The following is an 18,436-nucleotide window of genomic DNA, read 5'->3' on the forward strand; positions in this document are numbered from 1 at the left end:
ACAGCCAGTAGGTGATCAATATTTGCTGAAAGAATAAGTATTCTTCTATGTTACTATATGGTCTTCACAGATACCATCTAGTAGCTGCATAGCACCTGATAGTTCTCCGTTTAATTAAGGGCTTTCATGAAACATTTGTTGCCTTTGTCAAGAACTGACCTTGTAGGGTCAGAAGAAAAAATGTTTTTGTTTTTTTTTTTTAAGATTTATTTATTTATTTGACAGAGAGAGACATAGCAAGAGAGGGAACACAAGCAGCGGGAGTGGGAGAGGGAGAAGCAGGCTCCCCGCTGAGCAGGGAGCCCGATGCGGGGCTCGATCCCAGGACCCTGGGATATGACCTGAGCCAAAGGCAGACGCTTAACGACTGAGCCACCCAGGCGCCCCCTTCTTCTTTTTATTTAAAGATTTTATTTATTTGACAGAGACACAGCGAGAGAGGGAACACAAGCAGGGAGAGTGGGAGAGGGAGAAGCAGGCTTCCCGCAGAGCAGGGAGCCGGATGCGGGGCTTGATCCCAGGACCCTGGGATATGACCTGAGCCGAAGGCAGACACTTAACGACTGAGCCACCCAGGCGCCCCAGAAAAAATGTTTAAAGTCCCTGGATCAACAGTATCAAAAATCTGAACCCACTAATAATAACACCATCCATGTACACGGTAAGCCTAATCTTGCTGTTGAGAGAAAAATATATATAGATTACAGGTTTCAGAATCAATGGAGTGGGTTTTGGGCAGTACTGCTTTTAAAAATAGAACAGAAGGGGCAACGTTAAATGCTTTGCGGGTGAGAGCACAAGAATTGTTCTGTATAACTTTCATATATATATATATATAAAACTTTTGTTTCCATTTTATAAGATGGGTATCCATGGAGAATGTTGAAGCGGGCCTGGGTTGCGGTGTCAGATGTATTTCTCACTGTGAGTTGCATGGAAAAGCATGGAGACAGGTGGCTGGCTTTGGAAGTCTTGCACCCATGTCAAGCCCCCGGTATCACCAGATAGAGTACCAGCTCAGAGCCCCGCACATGCACCTTCCCGCCGTGGCCAATGGCGAGAGGGCGTGCAGGATTTGGCATACAGGAGACCCCCAGGGCTGCTTTCTTTTTCAATAAACTTTTTATTTTGGACCAATTTTCAATTTACAGAGAATTTACCTAGAGCTCTTGCACACCCCTCACCGGGGTCCCCCTACCATCACAGGACGTGCGGCCCAGGGAACCCTCGCTAGTGCGTTGCTAGTCACTGAACTCCAGACTTTCTTCGGATCTCACCAGGTTTCCTTCCTTCTCTTCCAGGACCGAGTCCAGGATCTTGGATGCATTCAGTCATCGCGTCTCCTGGGTCTCCTCCGGTCTGTGACGGTTTCTTGGTCTTTCCTTCTTTTTCGTGACCTTGACAGAGGAGTCCTAGTTAGGTATTTTGTAGAATGTTCCTGAATGTGGATTTGTCTCGTGTGTTTCTCATGATTCGACGGGGGTTATGGGTTTAGGGGAAAAAAAACGTCACGCAGGTGAAGTGCACGTCTTGTCACACCCTATCAGAGGGCACAAGATATCAACATGGCTCATCACTGGTGATGTCAAACTTGATCACTTGGTCAAGATAGGGTCTGCTGGGTTCCTCCCCTGTGAAGTTACCATTTTTCCCTGTCTGTACTCTGTTCTTTCGAGGCAAATCACTAAGACACTAAGACCTACTCTCAAGAGAGTGGGGGGTGGGGCGTGTCACACTCTACCTCCTGGAGTGCGGAGTATCTACACATCTCATTTGGAAATCTTCTGTAGGGAAGATTTGCCTCTTCTCCACTTACTTAATTTATTATTTTAAAGATTTTATTTATTTATTTGAAAGAGAGAGAGCACAGAAGGAGAGGGAGAGGGAGAAGCAGACTCCTCGCTGAGCAGGGAGCCTGACTTGGGGCTCAATCCCAGGACCCCGGAATCATGACCTGAGCTGAAGGCAGATGCTTACCCAACTGAGCCACCCTGGTGCCCCCTTAATAATTTATTTAAGTATGGGCTGATGTATATTTGTTTCTTATTTTGCATCATAATCCTAATCAGTGTCATTTCTCTTAATGCTCAAAGTGTTCCAGCTTTGGCCATTGGGAGCTCTTTCAGTGGCTCCTGTGTCCCCATCCTTGTGTTTTTTTCTAGCACTTTCCTTAGCCAAGGCAGCTGCGGGGGTGCGGGGTTCGCAGGCCATGCAGAGGAGGGGGTTCACGGGAAGCTCGGTTCCTCAGCTCTCTGCACCTGCAGCTCTCTGGTGAGCCCCCCAGCGTTGACTGATCTGCCCTGGTCAGAGTGCAAAACGTTCCTCGGCTGATTGTCCGTTCCTGGCGATCCAGTTCTGGAAGGCTCTCCTACCCACACAGAATGGCAGGAATTCCAAGTGCCTGAGTTTGTGCCAGTCAAGGTCTGACTTCCCAGAATTCTGGGGGTATCTCTGCCCCACCCGCTTCCAACTCTGGATCTAGCCAAACATCCCCTTTGACCTTCCCGAGGCTGATGTTTCAGAGTTGGCTTTCGCCGCACCTGCTCTCGCTGGAGCACGTCCAGTAGGTGCCCTTGCTTCCTGGAGGAGAATGTAACCCCACCCTCTCTGTCAGGTTTCTCCTCCCCGAGGCTCACGCCTCTGCCTGGGGCTGGACCCTGTGCTCTCCCCACCTCCATCTTTGGTCTGGTGCCCCCCACTGGCCCCTGTTGCTCGGCCTACAAGGATCCTCGAGTCTCCTGTCCCTGCGCCAGCCTCCGGCCAGCACAGCATCTCTCTCCCCTCCCCTCAGGCCTCTTGAAAGAGGACACTCGGCCCATCCTTTTCCTTGACAACTGGGCCACACAGAGCAAGTCGCTGGGAGATCTTTCACACAAAAGGGGTGACGACTGGTTTTGATGCAGTGGGAGGCACGGAGAGGGACGTTGAGTGGCCCCACTCTCAGGCAGATCCCATTGTGACGAAGGCTGCCGCAGGCTCTGGCTTGTCTGGGAAGGCTCCCGAGATGCAGCACCCCATCTGGGCCTGGAGTTGGGGTTGAAGGAGAGGAGGGAAGCCACTCCCCACAGGTCCTCCAAAGTTGGTGCAAACGAGGGGCATCTGTTTCCAAATCTTGTCTGGTCCATGCTTTTCCTTTTTACCCTCACCCTGTAGGGAGGGCCTTTGTCCAGGGGGACAGCCACTTTAACCATGGAACGTCAAGCCTTCCGTGGGCTCACACCTCCAGCACCGCCCTGCTTCCCACATTCAGTGATTCACGAGTTCCTTCTGTTTCCCCTCACTGCATCCTCCCAAGGTAAGTGGGTGTGCCCTTCCCATCAGTGGAACAAAAAGATATTCTTGTTCACAATTTGGGAGATGGCTCAGCCTGCTGCATCATAAATCTGTGTTCTGATACCCCCACTCCAGCTGAGCTGGCCTCTGTCATTATTCCCCAACGCTGACTTCTGCCTTCGACACTGCTGAGGACAGCCCTCACCCCCACCCCTAGTCTTTGGAACCCAGCTGGTGATAGTTATGTCTCCTCCAGGACCAAATACCAGTCCTGGCTCTGAACAGACTCACTTGTGCTTACAGACCCTGGCGAATTTTGTGTGTGTGTGGCCTGGCCTATGCTAATTCATTCATTCAACAGGTATTTATGGAGGACTTTCAGGCACAGCTTTAGGCACTGGAGATACAATGATGAACAGAAAGACATGGCTTCACAGAGTTTCCAAATGTGCCTGGGAGACAGATATTAAACTAGTAATTTCACAAATTTATACTGCAAATAATAAGTGCAATATGGGAGTATGGGAGTTCACAGTTTGTCTAGGGCATTAATAAAGGTTCCACAAGGAAGTGACAGTTTAACTGAGATATGAAGAATGAGTAGGAATTGACTAGGGGTGACACAGACAGGAGAGGAGAAAATCTTCCCAGAGGGAGAGAGTAGCATGTGCAAAGGTCCTGGGGCTGAAAGGGGCATGGTCAGTTAGCTAAGGGCAGGAAGAGGAGAAGGAGAAAGAAAAAGCTGGAGAGGGCAGTGGAGGCGCCATGGGGTAGGGGCTTGAGACATGTTTAGTATCTTGGTCTTTATCCTAAGGACAGTGAGAAGGAAGCCACTGAAGGATTTTAAGAAGAGTGACATGATCAGATTTGTAACTGAGAAAATTACTGACCACAGTGTGAAGTACAGGGGATGGGTGCCCCCTGAGAAGACCTTGGTGGTTAGCCGGTAAACTTGTGGTCCCAGAAGAGATGAGGGTAGGTTTGAGATGGTGGCCCTACTTCATATGCTTGTTCCTTTACTTTTTTTTTTTTTTTTTAAGCTGTCCTGAAATGGCAGGTTTATGTGGGCAGTGTGTTCTCAGCAGAAGATGATCTGGTGGGAGGCCCTCAGGGGCAGAAGGTTAGCTTAGTCTTAGTGCCAGCCTTTGGTAGGGAATCAGAACATGATGTGTGGACAGGGGACTCAGGGACTGCTCTTCTTTAAGTTCCTCTTTTTGCCATCTCAATTTCCCTTGCTCTAAGAATAAAAGCAAGCTTAATTAAGCCTCCTTAAAAGCTCTTACGCTAATTGGGAGCCCAGCCCCATCTTTACCCCGGGAAGAGCCCAGAACACCTGCTGCAGGTGCAGGATCCTTCCCGGAATTTCATGGCGGCGGCTGCCCTGAGCCACCAAGCCCGGCAATGGACAAGAAATGACGGTGGGCTTCAAGGAGGGGCACGACCGTGCCCATCTCAGAGTCCGGAGACCTGAGCTCCGGGCTGCAAACGTGACCTCGGGCAGCTCCCTTCCCCCGCGGGGGCCTCAGTTCCCTCCTCCGCAATCGAAGGGTGGCCCCAAAGTCCCTCCAGCTGCGAGCGCGACTCTCGGCCCAGCAGGCGGGATGCTCGCCCGGAGGCACTGCGCCGAGGCCCCCGGCGGCCTGGGGGGGCGGTGCGCACCCACGCCGCCCGCCGCGGGAAGGGGGCCCCGAGGTTACGTAAGGAGCCGGCGCGGGGAGCGGGGCGGGGCCGGAGCGCGGCCGGCCCCGCCCCCGCCGGCCCCGCCCCCGCCGGCCCCGCCCCCGCCGGCCCCGCCCCCGCCGGCCCCGCCCCCGCCGGCCCCGCCCCCGCCGGCCCCGCCCCCGCCGGCCCCGCCCCCGCCCGCCCGCGCCTGGCGGCGGCGGCGGCAGCACCACCAGCAGCGGCCGCCGCGCAGCCCCGCGGAATGGAGCGGCGCCGGGGCTGAGCCGGGCGCGCACGGGCCGCCGCATGTGCCGCGCGGGGAGCGGCTGCGGAGCGCGCGGGGAGCGAGCGCCACAGGGCCCGTCGGAGCGGCCGCCGGAGCAGCGCCGGAGATGGGGTGAGTGAGCCGGCGCCCGCCGGCGGGGCCGCGACGCGTCCCGGGCTCGGAGCCCCCGGGGGGCCGGCGCCCTCGGCCCCTCGCTGCCTCTCCCCGCACCGGCGGCCGGGGGCCGGGGGCCGGAGGCGAGCGCGCGGCCGGCGGCTGCAGCCCGGGGGCCGCCGAGCCCGCGCCCTCCGCCCCGGCGCGCGCCCTCCCCCGCTCCCCGGCAGGGCCAGCCCGGCCTGGGGCCCCGCGCCGTGGCCCTCCGCCTCCGAGCCGGGCCGGGCGCGCGGCAGCCGCGGGGACGGCGGTCCCGGGCGCGATCAGCTCCCGGGCCTGTGTCCGTGAGTGTGAGAAGCGGTTTGTCGTCCTCCACGACTGGGTTTATCACCAGCAGAATGGAAACAGAAGTTTTCCCGTAAAGGAACAGACGAAATAATCGTGACCCCCCCCTTCCCCCCCCCCCCCCCCCCGGCCCGAGGTAGCAATAGTGGACTTTGACTGCTTTGAGACGGAGGAGGGTGATGAAGCCTGGAAGGAGCCGGGCTGAGGCTCCAGTCTTGGATACAACGGAGTAAGATGCTCGGGGGAAAAGTTGAACTACTCTGTCCAAGTGACTAATGCTTGCGAGTGTAGAAAGTAATTTAAAAAGCAGGATTGATTTCTCCTTGGCGTCTCTGTGAGCAGTAGGCGCCGTGAGTCAGTGAGCCGCTGTGCTAACACGATTAACTCCTTACATCTGCTCACCCGGGAGCACATGGTGAGGTGCGTCCTCCTTATTCCGGGAACAGTTATTATGCCCATTTTACGGATGAGGAAACTGGTGCCTTAAGTGGTTCGGTGACTGTCCCCAGGTTGGGCAGCTGATGAGTGTTTGTAGAAGGACATTTCGTGCATCCGCGGAGGGGAAGCCACAGCCTGACAGCGACCACGGGGGTGTGGGGGTGTGGGTCAGCGAACCAGAGTTCCTGAATCTCTGTGTCCCCTGCTGTTGTGCTTAGCGCCCTTCAAACAGCCCTTCTTATGACCCTAAGACTTCTGCTGGCTGGGTTTAGAGATGGCGCTTTTCTGTATGGGGTTGGGGAGGAGTGGAAAGGGGCGACACTGTCCTGGTGGCCTGATCAGCTCCCACTGGTCAGCGGCTCTATGGCACCTCACTCCAGGTAAGTTTCTGGAGTCCTCTTACCCAGTGAACGTTATCTGTGGGGTCTGCAAGGTGTTGGGAGGAACCAGAGGCAGGAGGAGAGGAATTTCAGTGAAGGGAAGTGGGAGGGCTCCAGAACTCCATGAACAGGACAGAGGGGAGAGAAAGGGGCCAAGAGAATTGCTCAAGACATCGGTGCCAATCCAGATTCCACACATGGAGAAGCTGGGGGTGATTATGCCAGAGGGGCACTGGTGGGGAAGCAGGTTTTCTGTAACATTTCCAGTGATCTCTTGGTAGACTATGAAAGGGCTGCTCTTTGTGCAGCGGGAATCTTTGAGGTTCTCAGATTTCATACTTTAAAAAAAAAAAGATGTACAGTGGGGAAAAGGAGTTGGCAAATGTAGGTCTCAAGATGGAAGATAAAAGGGATCTGGTAATTTTAACTCTCTCTGTCCCTCCCCCCCTCAGGCAGCACGCACAAAACCGACTCAACACACTTGCGTGATCAGAAACAAATATTGAAACTCTGGTTGAGATCAAATAGTTCTGTGGAAATGAAAATGTTTACTCATGAAAGCTTAAAGAAAATGTCAGGAGGTAATTTTTGTTTGTGGAGCAACAGGGAGGAGTATCTTGGGGATCGTGTTGAAGTGGAACATGGCTTTCCTGGACTTTGCACATCATTCAGTACATGTCTTAACTCACTTCTTGCAGGTGAGGGCTGGTTTGTAACTCCTGCCTACTTCTGTCAGTTTCGATCTATCCACTTCTTCTGTAATGTATGTGAGCCTGCAAACCATGGCTGTAAATTGAGATGGAGCTAAGGCTGGATAAGCAGTTCAGACAGAGGAGGGTGGAGGGAGCCATTTTCACCGAAAATAGAACCAATGTCATCCTTTCCGAGAGTTGAGTAGGATGGGGTGGGGGTGGGGGGGACAAAAGGGCAGTCAGTAGAGAACCTCCCTGTGGTCCTATGGCCCTGCTACGGCTCGACTGTGCAGATGTGACCAAGAATTATGGGGGGAAAAAAATCTGAGTTTACTTCTTCCTCACTTAAGATGCTTTTCCTCTTTCAGACATTTACTGTTTCTGCTTCTCTTCTGTGAAGTGTTTTGCATTTAAGTGTGTGGTTTCCCCAGTAAGTTTGTGTTTTCTCTGTCCGAGGCCTCTGTTTCCTACCTTCTCTCCTCAGCCCTGTCTCCTTTCCCCGCGCACACATCTTCACTGACAAGTGAAGCCAGGAGCTGCAGACCAAGGAAAGCCTCATGTCCCTGCCGCCTGCAGTCCTGCGGGCGGCTGCCCTGGTGGCTTCCTTGCCACCTGTCTCAGCGGCTGGCCAGGCCCTTCTCTGGTCCCCCACCCAGGACTGTCCATCCCGTCCCCTCTCGCCTCGTCAGGCCACCTCCCTCCAGGGTCTATCTTATCCGTATACACGCAGGCTTTGGTTCAGTGCTGTCCAGTAGACCTTTTCACACTGATGGCAGTGTGCTGTGTCTGCGTGGCCCAGGACAGCTGCCCCCAGCTGCATGTGTCTAGTGTGACCGAGGACCTGAATTTTTAATTTAATTGAAATTGAAATAGCCACATGTGGGCAGTGGCTGCCATATTGGAGAGCGTAGCTTTCGCTTCTGTCATCTTCTCTCTCTTGCTTCTTTGCTCCCCTTCACCTGAAAACATCTCAGAAGATATGTCCCAAACCCAGTCTCTCCATTGGCTTTCTTCTCCTACCAGTCCTTACCCTCCACGCTCTGCAGACCCACCCCAACTGCGGGGTCCCTGGTAACCAGAGTGCTGCCAGATCTCTGTCCTTGTGTTAGCCCCTTGGCCGTGTTCCTCACCAGTGGCCACACCCTCCTCCCTGGAACAACTCCCTCCCCCCCCATGCTCCCACCGCCCTCCAGCTTCTGGCCACCACACACAGAAAACCGAAACCCCTGGTTTTCTGCTCCCCTTCCTGATGGTTCCTCTTCAGTCTCCCCACTCTTGCTCCTCTGACCTCTGGATGATGGGGCTACGTAGGGACTGGACCAGCTTCCTTTGTGCCCTCAACACTCTCTTCCTATAATGTTATCCACCCCCCGACCCCATCCCTGCTGGTGACTCCCATGTTTTTATTTCCAACACAGCCCTTCTGGGGGCATCCAACTCTAGTCCCTGAATGGAGCTCTTGATACCCCTTCCAGCTCTCTCCTTCCTTCATCTTAGCCATCCCAGTCCGTGGCCCCACCGTCCACCCACTTGCCAAGAGTGGTCCTTGCTTCTCTCCCTCGCCCTCCACATCCACGCTATCAGTGGGTCTCATGGTTCCACCTCCAGAATATTATCTGGTGTCCACCTGTCCTCACGATCATAGCTCCCACTCTGGTCCTGGCCACCGCCGCCTCCTTCCTGGACCAACGTCCTAACAGGTCCCCCAGCTTCCACCCTGGGTATCCAGTCCGTTCTCCACACAGGAGCCCAGGTGACTGGCTTTTAAAATCGCAGATCAGATCACATCACCCTCTTCCTTGAACACCCTTCAGCCACAGGGGGCTGGCCTGTGCCTCATCCCCAGCTTCCCTGTCACTCTGGCCATCCCTCACTGCCTTCTGCTAACGCGAGCCTCATTTCTGTTCTTGCTCTGCCTGGGGATCTTTGAACTTGCTCTTCCCTCTGCTTGGGGTGCTCTTGCAGATACTCTGCAGATACCTTCATCCTTCTCATGCTTCCAATTCCGACATCAGGGTCACCTGCAGAATCTTTCCTGAGCACCGCCATGGCTTGCTAACATAGCCACGCCTTTCTGTCTGCACGTGCTCACCACGGCGCACCGGTCATCTGGGCTTTGTTTACCTATTTATAATCTGTCTTCGCCAGTAGCATCCCCCCAAGGTTAGAGCCTTAGCTTTTTCACCAGCGTCTCTCAACACCTGTCAGAGTGACCGGCACCTAGTAGGCCCCCAGGATTTTTTGATTGAGTCAATGCTTGACTGTGGTGGGTGGCCTTGCTTGGATGCTGACCTAGAAGTTGTGATAATTTTTGGATTACCTTTTATATGGCTTGCTTAATTGAGGGATGCAAGGGCCAAGAGAGAAAGAAGTCACATTTGGATGCAATTTTCTTTTAATGCTAAAGCGAGCCATTTAGCTTTTATTATGACTTGGGTTAATTTTCGGGCTGTCAGCTGTCATCCGAGCATTGGGGTTATAAATTATCTTTTTACCCGCCCGCCAAAGGTAACAGAGAAGCCGGCTTGCCTGCTGTTGTGACTTTTAGCCGATTTTGCCAGTGTTTACAAACAAGATCTGCTGTGGTTCTGTTTGGCTTCAGTTTACACTCATTTATTTTGTCCAGCCAAAGATTACGTTGCAGTGTGAGGCGGGCACGATCGTGGTTATCTGACACCTTGGGCCTTCTTTCGGTAATCTATACTGGATAGCTTTCTGGTGCTGTTCATTCCTTCCCCTCGAAGTTTCCATTCCTCCTGCAAGGTATGGGCTTTGCTCTGGGGTTCGTGTTGACTAAAACAGATGTTGTCTCTCACATACATTGAGGGAACGTGTCTTTCTTGGTCCTGTGCTGGGTTTTTGAAACTTCACTTCCTAAGGTTTGTTCTGTCTGTTCATCTGTAAGGCATTTGGAGGGTCACTTGGGGGTGCGGGATGAGCACACCTACTAGGTCATTCCTGCCCTTATGGAGTTTGTATTTTCAAAGCGGAGATAAGCCACATAGAGAAGTACCAGCTTTGTGTGTGAGTTCAAACAAAATGTTGTCATCCAAAGGGGGTCAGAGACAGTGCCAGCCTATTTGGGGCACGTAGGACAGATGCCCCAGTATGCTATAGGGAGCGCCAGGAGGGTGTTAGCATTAAGGATCACCCTCATTATGTAGGCAGCCCTTAGTGTTCACCTTCTGCGAGGGAGTTGGAAAAAAACAGTGTTTGGAATGTGGGGAGGGGCACTAATAGGTATGTATGGCATGAATGAATGAATGAATAGAAATGAGTGAATACTCTTTGGGTTGACTTTTACTTTGGGGAGGTGCCATCATTCTTGTTGGAAACAGCCCTGAAACCCCTTACCCTTGAGGGTTTGACGATCGAGTCAAGGGCACATTGACTGCTCCCACACAGTCCCTTGAAGGAGGACTCAGAGCTGAGCAGGTGGTTTGTTTTTGTCAGGCGGACGTTGTGATGTGTGTAAAATCATTAACTTTCTTTTCTGTAGTGGCTTCTGGGGAACTTAGAGTTAAATGTGTGGTCACGCGTAGCAAATTTTCAGACCTCATCCATCACCTTTATTCCTTGCTCCATCTTACGTGCCTGCCCTTGTTTGCCTTCACTCTTGCTCATCTACCACTTCTTTTTTTTTCTTTTTAACAAAATGAAAATAGCTTTGCTTTTTTCTAATTATAAAAATGCTACATGTTCATACTAAAACATAATAGCATAAAGAAGGAAGTGAAAATTACTTGTCATCCCACGTCTCAGGGATGACCTCCGTCAGCAATCAGATGTCTGTCTTTGCATCTCTGTGTCTAGATGTAGGTCTACCTGGAACAAATGTATTTTTAACAAAATGGAATCACATCCTACATCTGTTTTGTAACATAAGTTTTGCGACTTAAAATACCTTGAGTGGACATCTTTTCATGCCAGTAACTCTAAATATACGTCAGCCTTTAAATCCACACCTACTTCTAAGTTGTCGTTTTGCTACATTTTATACATCTTTGTAAACTTGTTTGAATGCTCTCTAGAACAAGGCAGGGTTTTTTGAAAAAAAAGACATTTTGACAATTCCTTAAAGCAATCGGTTGCTCTAAATGAATTACCAGGGGAAAGAAACGGTAGAGAAAGCAGCATCACAATTAACATTGGGTAATTTGCGGCGACTGTGTAATTTTGGGTGAGTCACTGCTCCTTAGTGAATCTTGGTAAGAACATCAAGGATTCATCGTTGTTGCTAAGGGTGGTTGGTGGACTGGGACCCAGCTGCTCAAATTGTTTCTGCTTGTTTGGAAATATCAGGGCAGAGTGATTCTTCTTTCAGACCTGGACGAGAAGGTTCTCTGCAAGCAGAAAGAGGCCGTGCCCACTCCTGAGCGCCTCTTCTGCTTCAAAGCCCTTTGACTGCTGGGTACCACAGCCCCTCCTTCGGAGAATTCCCTTGGCAGTGGGGTTGGCAGGGACATACATATGGGAAGGACATTACATTCCCTGCTTTCGTTGTCAGGCAATTAAAACACACACACACACACACACACACACAGACAAAACCTGGATAAATCCTGTGATGTGTCACCCTAGCCAGCATAGGCATCTAAAACCTTTGGAAAAAGACTTCTTCCCTTTGGTCCATGGAGTGGGGATAGGAAGCACTGGAAAAGAAAAACTTTACTCCACCTTTCTCAGAAAAGCAGTGAACACAAAACTCCTATGACACTGTATGTCGATTAGGCTTCGATAATTTTTTTTAACAATATTAAAAAAAACCAAACAAACGTGAACAGCAGTCCAAAAACAGATTTACAATAGAGAAAAAGCATTTTTCAGAATATTAGAAATCTCAGGCGCCAAGTCCTGCTCTTCTAGATCTTGAGAGTTAGACTTTGTTTCCCCAGTGTGTCTGCATTTCTAGATATGGTGCAGCGTTTCTGGGTTTGGAGGTGAGCACCGGCATCCTGGGCCCGTTTCTGAGCGGCGTGTGCTCGCTCGCGTGGGAAGTGGCAGGTTGGGAGCCTCCGCTAAACCGACACGAAGTTTCCAGCAGTTCTGCCGCCGGGCGCTATTCGTCATATGGTATCGTTCGGGGAGAATTTATTTAAATTATATTTCAAATTAGCTTGTTAGAATAAAAATATGCTTATGGGGAACGCATTTAGACATTTGTCAACGACTAGAGAGATTTAAGGGAAAAAAACCCATTTTTATTCACAAGTCCGGTTGATAGTCCTGTTATTATTGTTCTGGGGACTTGGGGACCATGGCATTGCTACCAGCCAAGGTGGTTAGCCTGAGAGGTGTGCATTAAGAAACTCTCGGTAAAAAGGTGTCTCCCAGCCAAATCGAAGCCAGCTCCCAGCTGAGGAAGGGGCTCCGGCAGGCCCCTTTCTTTCTGCCTTGCCCTGGGGAGGTCACAAGTTAGGACGGCTGAGGTTCTTTGTCCCCTGGCTCTAGGGGGTACTCTCGTCTGTGGATTATTGGGTCGGGGGTATCCACAGGGACCCAATTAGTGAGGAATATCACAGACCCTGCTGTCCGGGCACAGGACTCCTTCTGGGATCTTTAATTGGGAAAGCTTTTAATGCAGTTGTTCGAGTACATGGAGGGAAGGAGAATTGCTTTGACTTCTGCTGCCCTGGGGAAGGAGGGGACTGGGAAGGTCCTCATGGGGAAGAGGAATGGAGCCTGTTCTGGGAGACTCCAAAGGGCTGGAAGAGGAGCTCCCATAGAGCTGGCTTGGAGGCTGATCTCAGCTTCTGCGGTTTGAGGAAGAACTCTCTGACGCCTCCTAGTGACTGAAGGGAGAACTGGCCGTCTCACCCAGTGGCTCCTGTCCTGGTCACGGAGGGCCACTCATCAGAGGGGCCAGGAGGATGGTTAAGTAAAGTACAAACCCAGCCCCGCGGCTGTGTGTGCTTGAACCAGTCATTTTCTCTCTCTGACATCACTTTCTTCATCTGTTAAACGCACAACGAGGTGACTGAGCAAGGGGAGGTGTGTATAAAGCATTTAGCACCGTGCCCCGCACATAAGTACTCAGTACATGGTGGCCAGGTTTATCATCCTTGTCATTGTTATCGCCATTGTTTCTGCGTTGGGTGGAGTTTGGCCGGTGAGCCCTGAGGAACCTTTTGGAATATGTGGTCAGGGATGTCCCTTCCCTCATCTTGGATCCTCTTGGGCATCCCCCCACCCCCACCTCGGTCCTTAGCTCCTTGCTCCCAGTCCCGAGGAGTGCCAGAGTTGGCTCCCTGTCATCGGGCGGCCCTGACAACATGAAGTTTGCCCTCTGCAGCCTTGCTCATAGCACGAAGCCTCTCCGGTGGTCTGGGTGCAGGGCGGTCACTGGCCGGTGGATGGGGAAGGTCAGGAGAGCCCGCCCACGTCTGCCGACCAGTGATTTTCATGGGGAGGCGTAAGTGTGGATGACAAAATGAGAGGTTTCTCCCCGTTCTGGGCATCAGACTAAGGATTTATGGTGCTGGTCAGAGAACCTTTCATTTGATTATTCATATATTCATTCACTCATTCAAGAAATTCAAGAGACCGGGGCACCTGGGTGGCTCAGTCGTTAAGCGTCTGCCTTCGGCTCAGGTCATGATCCCGGGGTCCTGGGATCGAGCCCCGCATCGGGCTCCCTGCTCGGCGGGAAGCCTGCTTCTCCCTCTCCCACTCCCCCTGCTTGTGTACCTGTTCTCGCTGTGTCTCTCTCTGTCCAATAAATAAATAAAATATTAAAAAAAATTTCAAGAGACCATCTGTGTCTGTGGCCCCCTGAGGCTTACAGTCCAGTGGGGAAGGTGGACTCCAAACAGACATTATCTCATGGATCAGCCCCGGGGAATATGGGGCCAGGGGCCGTGTGGACTGTGTACCAGTAGGTTTCAGGGCCTTGCATTTCATGGCCCTCACCCGCTCCTAGGGGTCCGAACTCCTTTCTCATCACGCCTCATCTCTTCCTCAGCTCCTGTGCCTCTCTTGAGCCTCTGACCAATGACCACCACCTGGCCGTTGAGCGCCATCTCTGGGCCAGGCACCAGGAGGACAGAGGCTGTAGAACAGGGTCCCTGCCCTCCTGAGGGAGAAGGATGGTGAGCAGGTCATGAGGGCAGTGGGACAGACCCTGTTGTTGAAATAGGAACAAGGCTAAAGTGCTTTCTTCTGTAAGAGGTGTGAGAAGGCTTCTTGAAGGAGGTGACCTTCAAACTGGGTCTTGAAGGATGCGTAGGAGTTTCCCAGGCAGATGCGGAGTTTGGGCGGGGTGGGAGGGAGACATTTAGACACAGAGCCCAGGCCCATGGGAAGTGAAGCATGGAGCTTGAGCACAGAGACCCCGGACTTAGTCCTGGCTTCCCGTCCACCTGGCTGCGCGACCTGGAGCAAAACATTGACCTCCTCTGAACTTCAATGTCCTCATCTGTGAAATGGGAACAATAATAGTGCTGATGTCATAGGGTTGTTGTGAGGAGTCGAGGAAACGCACATTTTTTTTTAGAGATTTTATTTATTTTTTGACAGACAGCAAGAGAGGGAACACAAGCAGGGGGAGTGGGAGAGGGAGAAGCAGGCTTCCCGCGGAGCAGGGAGCCTGATGTGGGGCTCGATCCCAGGACCCTGGGAGCATGACCTGAGCCGAAGGCAGATGCGTAATGACTGAGCCACCCAGGCGCCCCAAGGAAACACACATTTTGATGTGCCTTAGCTGTGAGTAGTGGGCAGGGAGGTGAGGGAGGTGCACGGCCGGCTCAGGAGTGCAGAAGGTCGGGAATGTATAGGCCTCTGCACCACGGTGCTGGGACTGAGTCCTGTGGGTGCAGGCAGCCCCCCCGAGGTGAGGCTGCAGGGTGGGGAGCAGGCGGTCCTGGGACCGAAGAGTGAGGCCTGGCTGGGGCAGCAGCAGGCGGTGAACTCGGGGAGCAGGAAAAGACAGGGTGGGAGGCGGACGCGTGCTGTCTACCCGGGAGTTTGGACTTCAGTCTGCAGGCCGGGAGAGAACATTTTTGGGCTTGAAGACGAGAGTAATACTGGGAGCAAGAAAGTTCTTCCAGAGGCAGTTGTGGGGGGAGGGCAGCGTGGAGAGTTAGTGGACCATGCCGGGGCAGAGGGGAGACAGAAGACATGGCAGAGGTGTATATGGTGTAAACCTCGCCCTGTTCAGTGAGGGAGCCGAGGCAGCCTCCGGGAATACTGGAACTACAAGAAAACAGACGATACATGTCCAGCACCTCACTGGAGCCTCCTACCCCGCTGGGAGGGCTGGCGAGTCTGTCCTATAATGTCACTAAATTGGGACACAGATGAAGCCATCAATTCACGAGACATTAGCAGATTGGGGTTACTGTGTCTGTTCAGCATCTCACTTAACTCTCACAGCCCCCACTTTTGTGGTTGGGGAAACTGGCCTGGAGAGACTCGGTGATCTGCGCAGGTTCCCACAGGAAGGGGCAGAGTTTGGGAACCCAGCCTGAGTCTGGGAGCAAAACCCATGTTCTTCAGATGTACTTCCCGGGCCACATCCCCTGTGCAAGACATGTGGCCAGTGGACCCACAGCTCTTTCTTGCTGGGATAAGGGAAAGGAAGAGGCTGGGTTGCCAACCACTTCAGATGTTTCTCGACTGTGTGGTTGGTACCATTGGCTGAGGTTGGGATCATAAGGGGAGGTGCAGTTTTTTTGGGGGGGCGCAGTTAGGAGAGCTTAGTTTTGGGTGGATCTGATGAATTTCCTTCTGTGGTGGATCTTCCATGGGGTGGCCTCTGTAAGTGGAAATTCGGCTCTGGCACTCCGCAGTCAGAATAGAGCCAGAGGTATGGATCTCGGAGCCATCACCTCTGGATTCGGTCTCCCAAGGAGAGGACAGGTCAGGAAGATGACAGTGCAGCTCTGGGTAGGGGTGACAGTTGAGGGGTTGAAAAGAAGCCAGTGGATGAGACAGAGGCCAGAAGAGTCTGAGAAAAGCAGAGGTGAGAGATGTCATGGGAGCCAAAGGAGAGGAGGCAGAGCGGGTGGCTGCACTTGGGGCCAAGGCCTCAGAAAGCTTGGAGAAAGGTGGGGACCCAAGGTGCACCCCAAATACCGCAGTGTGGGGCAGATGTTAGGGCATGGATGGATTTTAAGGGGAGCTCTAGCCCAGTGTAAAGCTCCAACCCATTTAAGGCCTGTCAGGGAGTGGGTATGTGGTGAGGAGTAGACAGTCTCGCTAAAGATGAAGGTGAACTGGCAGGTGAGTCAGGGTGGAAGGAGGGTTGACCTTGTCTCATAAATTGAGCATGTTGGGAGCTGAGGGCAAAGAAAAGAAGGAGACTGATGATACTAGAGAAAGTGAGAGGCCAGAGCCTCAGGGGAGGAATGGGCCTCCAGGGTGCCCAGAGGGTCGTCTTCCGAGGCCAGGCAAGGTGCCAGAATGGAGGTGTTCTGAGGCTGTGGGGGAAGGGGAATGAGGAGCTGGCTGGGCTGGCTCTTCCTTCTCAGCGTGAGCTAAAGAACTGATCTGAGGACCGGGGGTAGGTCAGGAAGAAATGAATGGTTTGGTGCATCTGGTGGTGGAGGTTGGGGCAGGGAGTTAGCAGGGAGTTACGCACTGGCGAGTAACCTCGAGGGCTCAGTTGGAGGTCCAAGAGCAGGAGTTTGTGGAGGTGCCAGTCACCAGAGCTAGAAAGCTCAGCAGCATGCCAAGGGACCTGGGAGCGGGAGCAGAGGCAAGTGGTCCCAGACCCCGACGGTGGGCATACAGAGATGGGGTGGGCTGGACCCCGAGTGCTGTGCCATCCACAGCTGGGGGATGCCGTGCAGGAGGAGGAGGGGAGCCTGCTCCATCCCCATCAGTCCCCATTCTGCCCTCACTCCTCCGAGGGGCCAGTCATGGTTCTGTTTTAATAATTCTTTCAGACGCTTTCTCAAAAATGCATTAAAATTCTTGCCAGCATGACCTCTTTGAGTAATGAGATCTGTAAGTTTATTAACCTCTGTGAGAAGTGGGTTTCCTTGCTCTATGGGAGCAGATAATCTCTTGGAGGGATGAACGTTTCTGCGCTGACCTGAGGGCGGAGGCAGCGTGGCAGCAGCCCGTCGGCAGCCCAGAGTCAAGCTGACCAGAGAGACCAAGTCGCAACAAAGCCCTCTCTAGATGAGCCTAATTCTTTAAGAAGGGGAGGGGAGGGGATGGGGGACATTGAGTCGTGTGCAGACAAGAATATCTAGACTGTGTGTTCCTTCACAGGGGCCTGGGAAGCTGCTAGGGTTGGCGTGGGCGTTAGGATCCTTGCTCCCCGACCGTGTTGAAACACATCCTCTGTCTTCCCGGTGTTGGTCTTCACGTGTGCACACGTGTTGGACAGTAGACAGAAGCTACTTGCAGGCATCTGGCTCAGTAGCAATGATCTGTGACTTCAGCCTCATTCGTTTGGCATTTCAAGCGTGTGTAACCTAGCCTGAGCGGCCTGTCTTCTGGGTACCCTGAGCATGTGGCCCATGCCCCTGTGTGTTGCTCATCACCTCAGACATTTCATTCTAATGCAGTGTTGTGTCAACCTATCATCCTCCGCCTCTCCCCGATCCTTGCCAACCAGACCAGCCAGCCCAATGGAACTGTCAGCGGCACGTGTGGAATTTTTCATGTTCTCATGTCCACATTAAAAAGGCAAAAAGAGGGGCGCCTGGGTGGCTCAGTTGGTTAAGCGACTGCCTTCGGCTCAGGTCATGATTCTGGAGTCCCGGGATCGAGTCCCGCATCGGGCTCCTTGCTCAGCAGGGAGTCTGCTTCTCCCTCTCCTGCTCCCCCCTCTTGTGCGCTTTCTCTCTCTCACTCTCTCTCTCAAATAAATAAATAAAATCTTTAAAAAAAAAAAAAGGCAAAAAGAAACAGGTGAAATAAGTTTTAATGTGTTTGAAGCTAGTATGTCCGAAATACCATGGTTTCAACGTGTAATCAATAATGAGTAAGTCAGACACGGCCCCTCTTCCCACGGAATTTACATTTTAGGGAAGGAGACAGATTCCACTTGTCTCCCCCCTACACCTGACTGTAAATGGAGTCACAAACGGAATGACCTGCGGGTTGGGCTCCGTGCCCTGAGGGAACAAAGCAAGGGCTGAGGCGGACTTCAGAACGTGCGGCTCGGAGACGTTGAAGCTGCTGCCTCGTGTGAAGAATGGGAACGGAACATTCCAGATGGAGGGAGGAGCATCTGTACAGCCAAGAGTGGGAAGGAGCTGCCTGGAGTGTTTGAGAAATTGAGATCAGTAGGATTGAAGGGTTTCACCAGGGATGTG

The 18,436-nt window shown here is 52.7% G+C and overlaps 1 protein-coding gene across 3 annotated transcripts in view; it reads left to right on the plus strand.

The window, feature by feature from the left end:
• Positions 1-3,174: 3,174 nt before the first annotated feature.
• The window catches only part of HOMER2 (homer scaffold protein 2), an 88,460-nt gene continuing 73,198 nt past the window's right edge, over positions 3,175-18,436 (plus strand). The window contains exon 1 of one of the 3 annotated variants that reach the window (XM_054513278.2): positions 3,175-3,295. In XM_054513278.2, coding sequence (XP_054369253.2) covers positions 3,190-3,295 — 106 coding nt within the window. In that variant the 5' untranslated portion in view covers positions 3,175-3,189. Of the gene's footprint in view, positions 3,296-5,141; positions 5,333-18,436 lie in introns of those variants that run through there. The other 2 variants (XM_045899317.3, XM_054513277.2) reach the window with 2 other exon arrangements.

The sequence above is a fragment of the Mirounga angustirostris genome, unplaced genomic scaffold (genome assembly GCF_029215605.1).
Source record: "Mirounga angustirostris isolate CCGP_5_RB_7025 unplaced genomic scaffold, mMirAng1.0.hap1 SCAF_9, whole genome shotgun sequence".
Classification (NCBI taxonomy): domain Eukaryota; kingdom Metazoa; phylum Chordata; class Mammalia; order Carnivora; family Phocidae; genus Mirounga; species Mirounga angustirostris.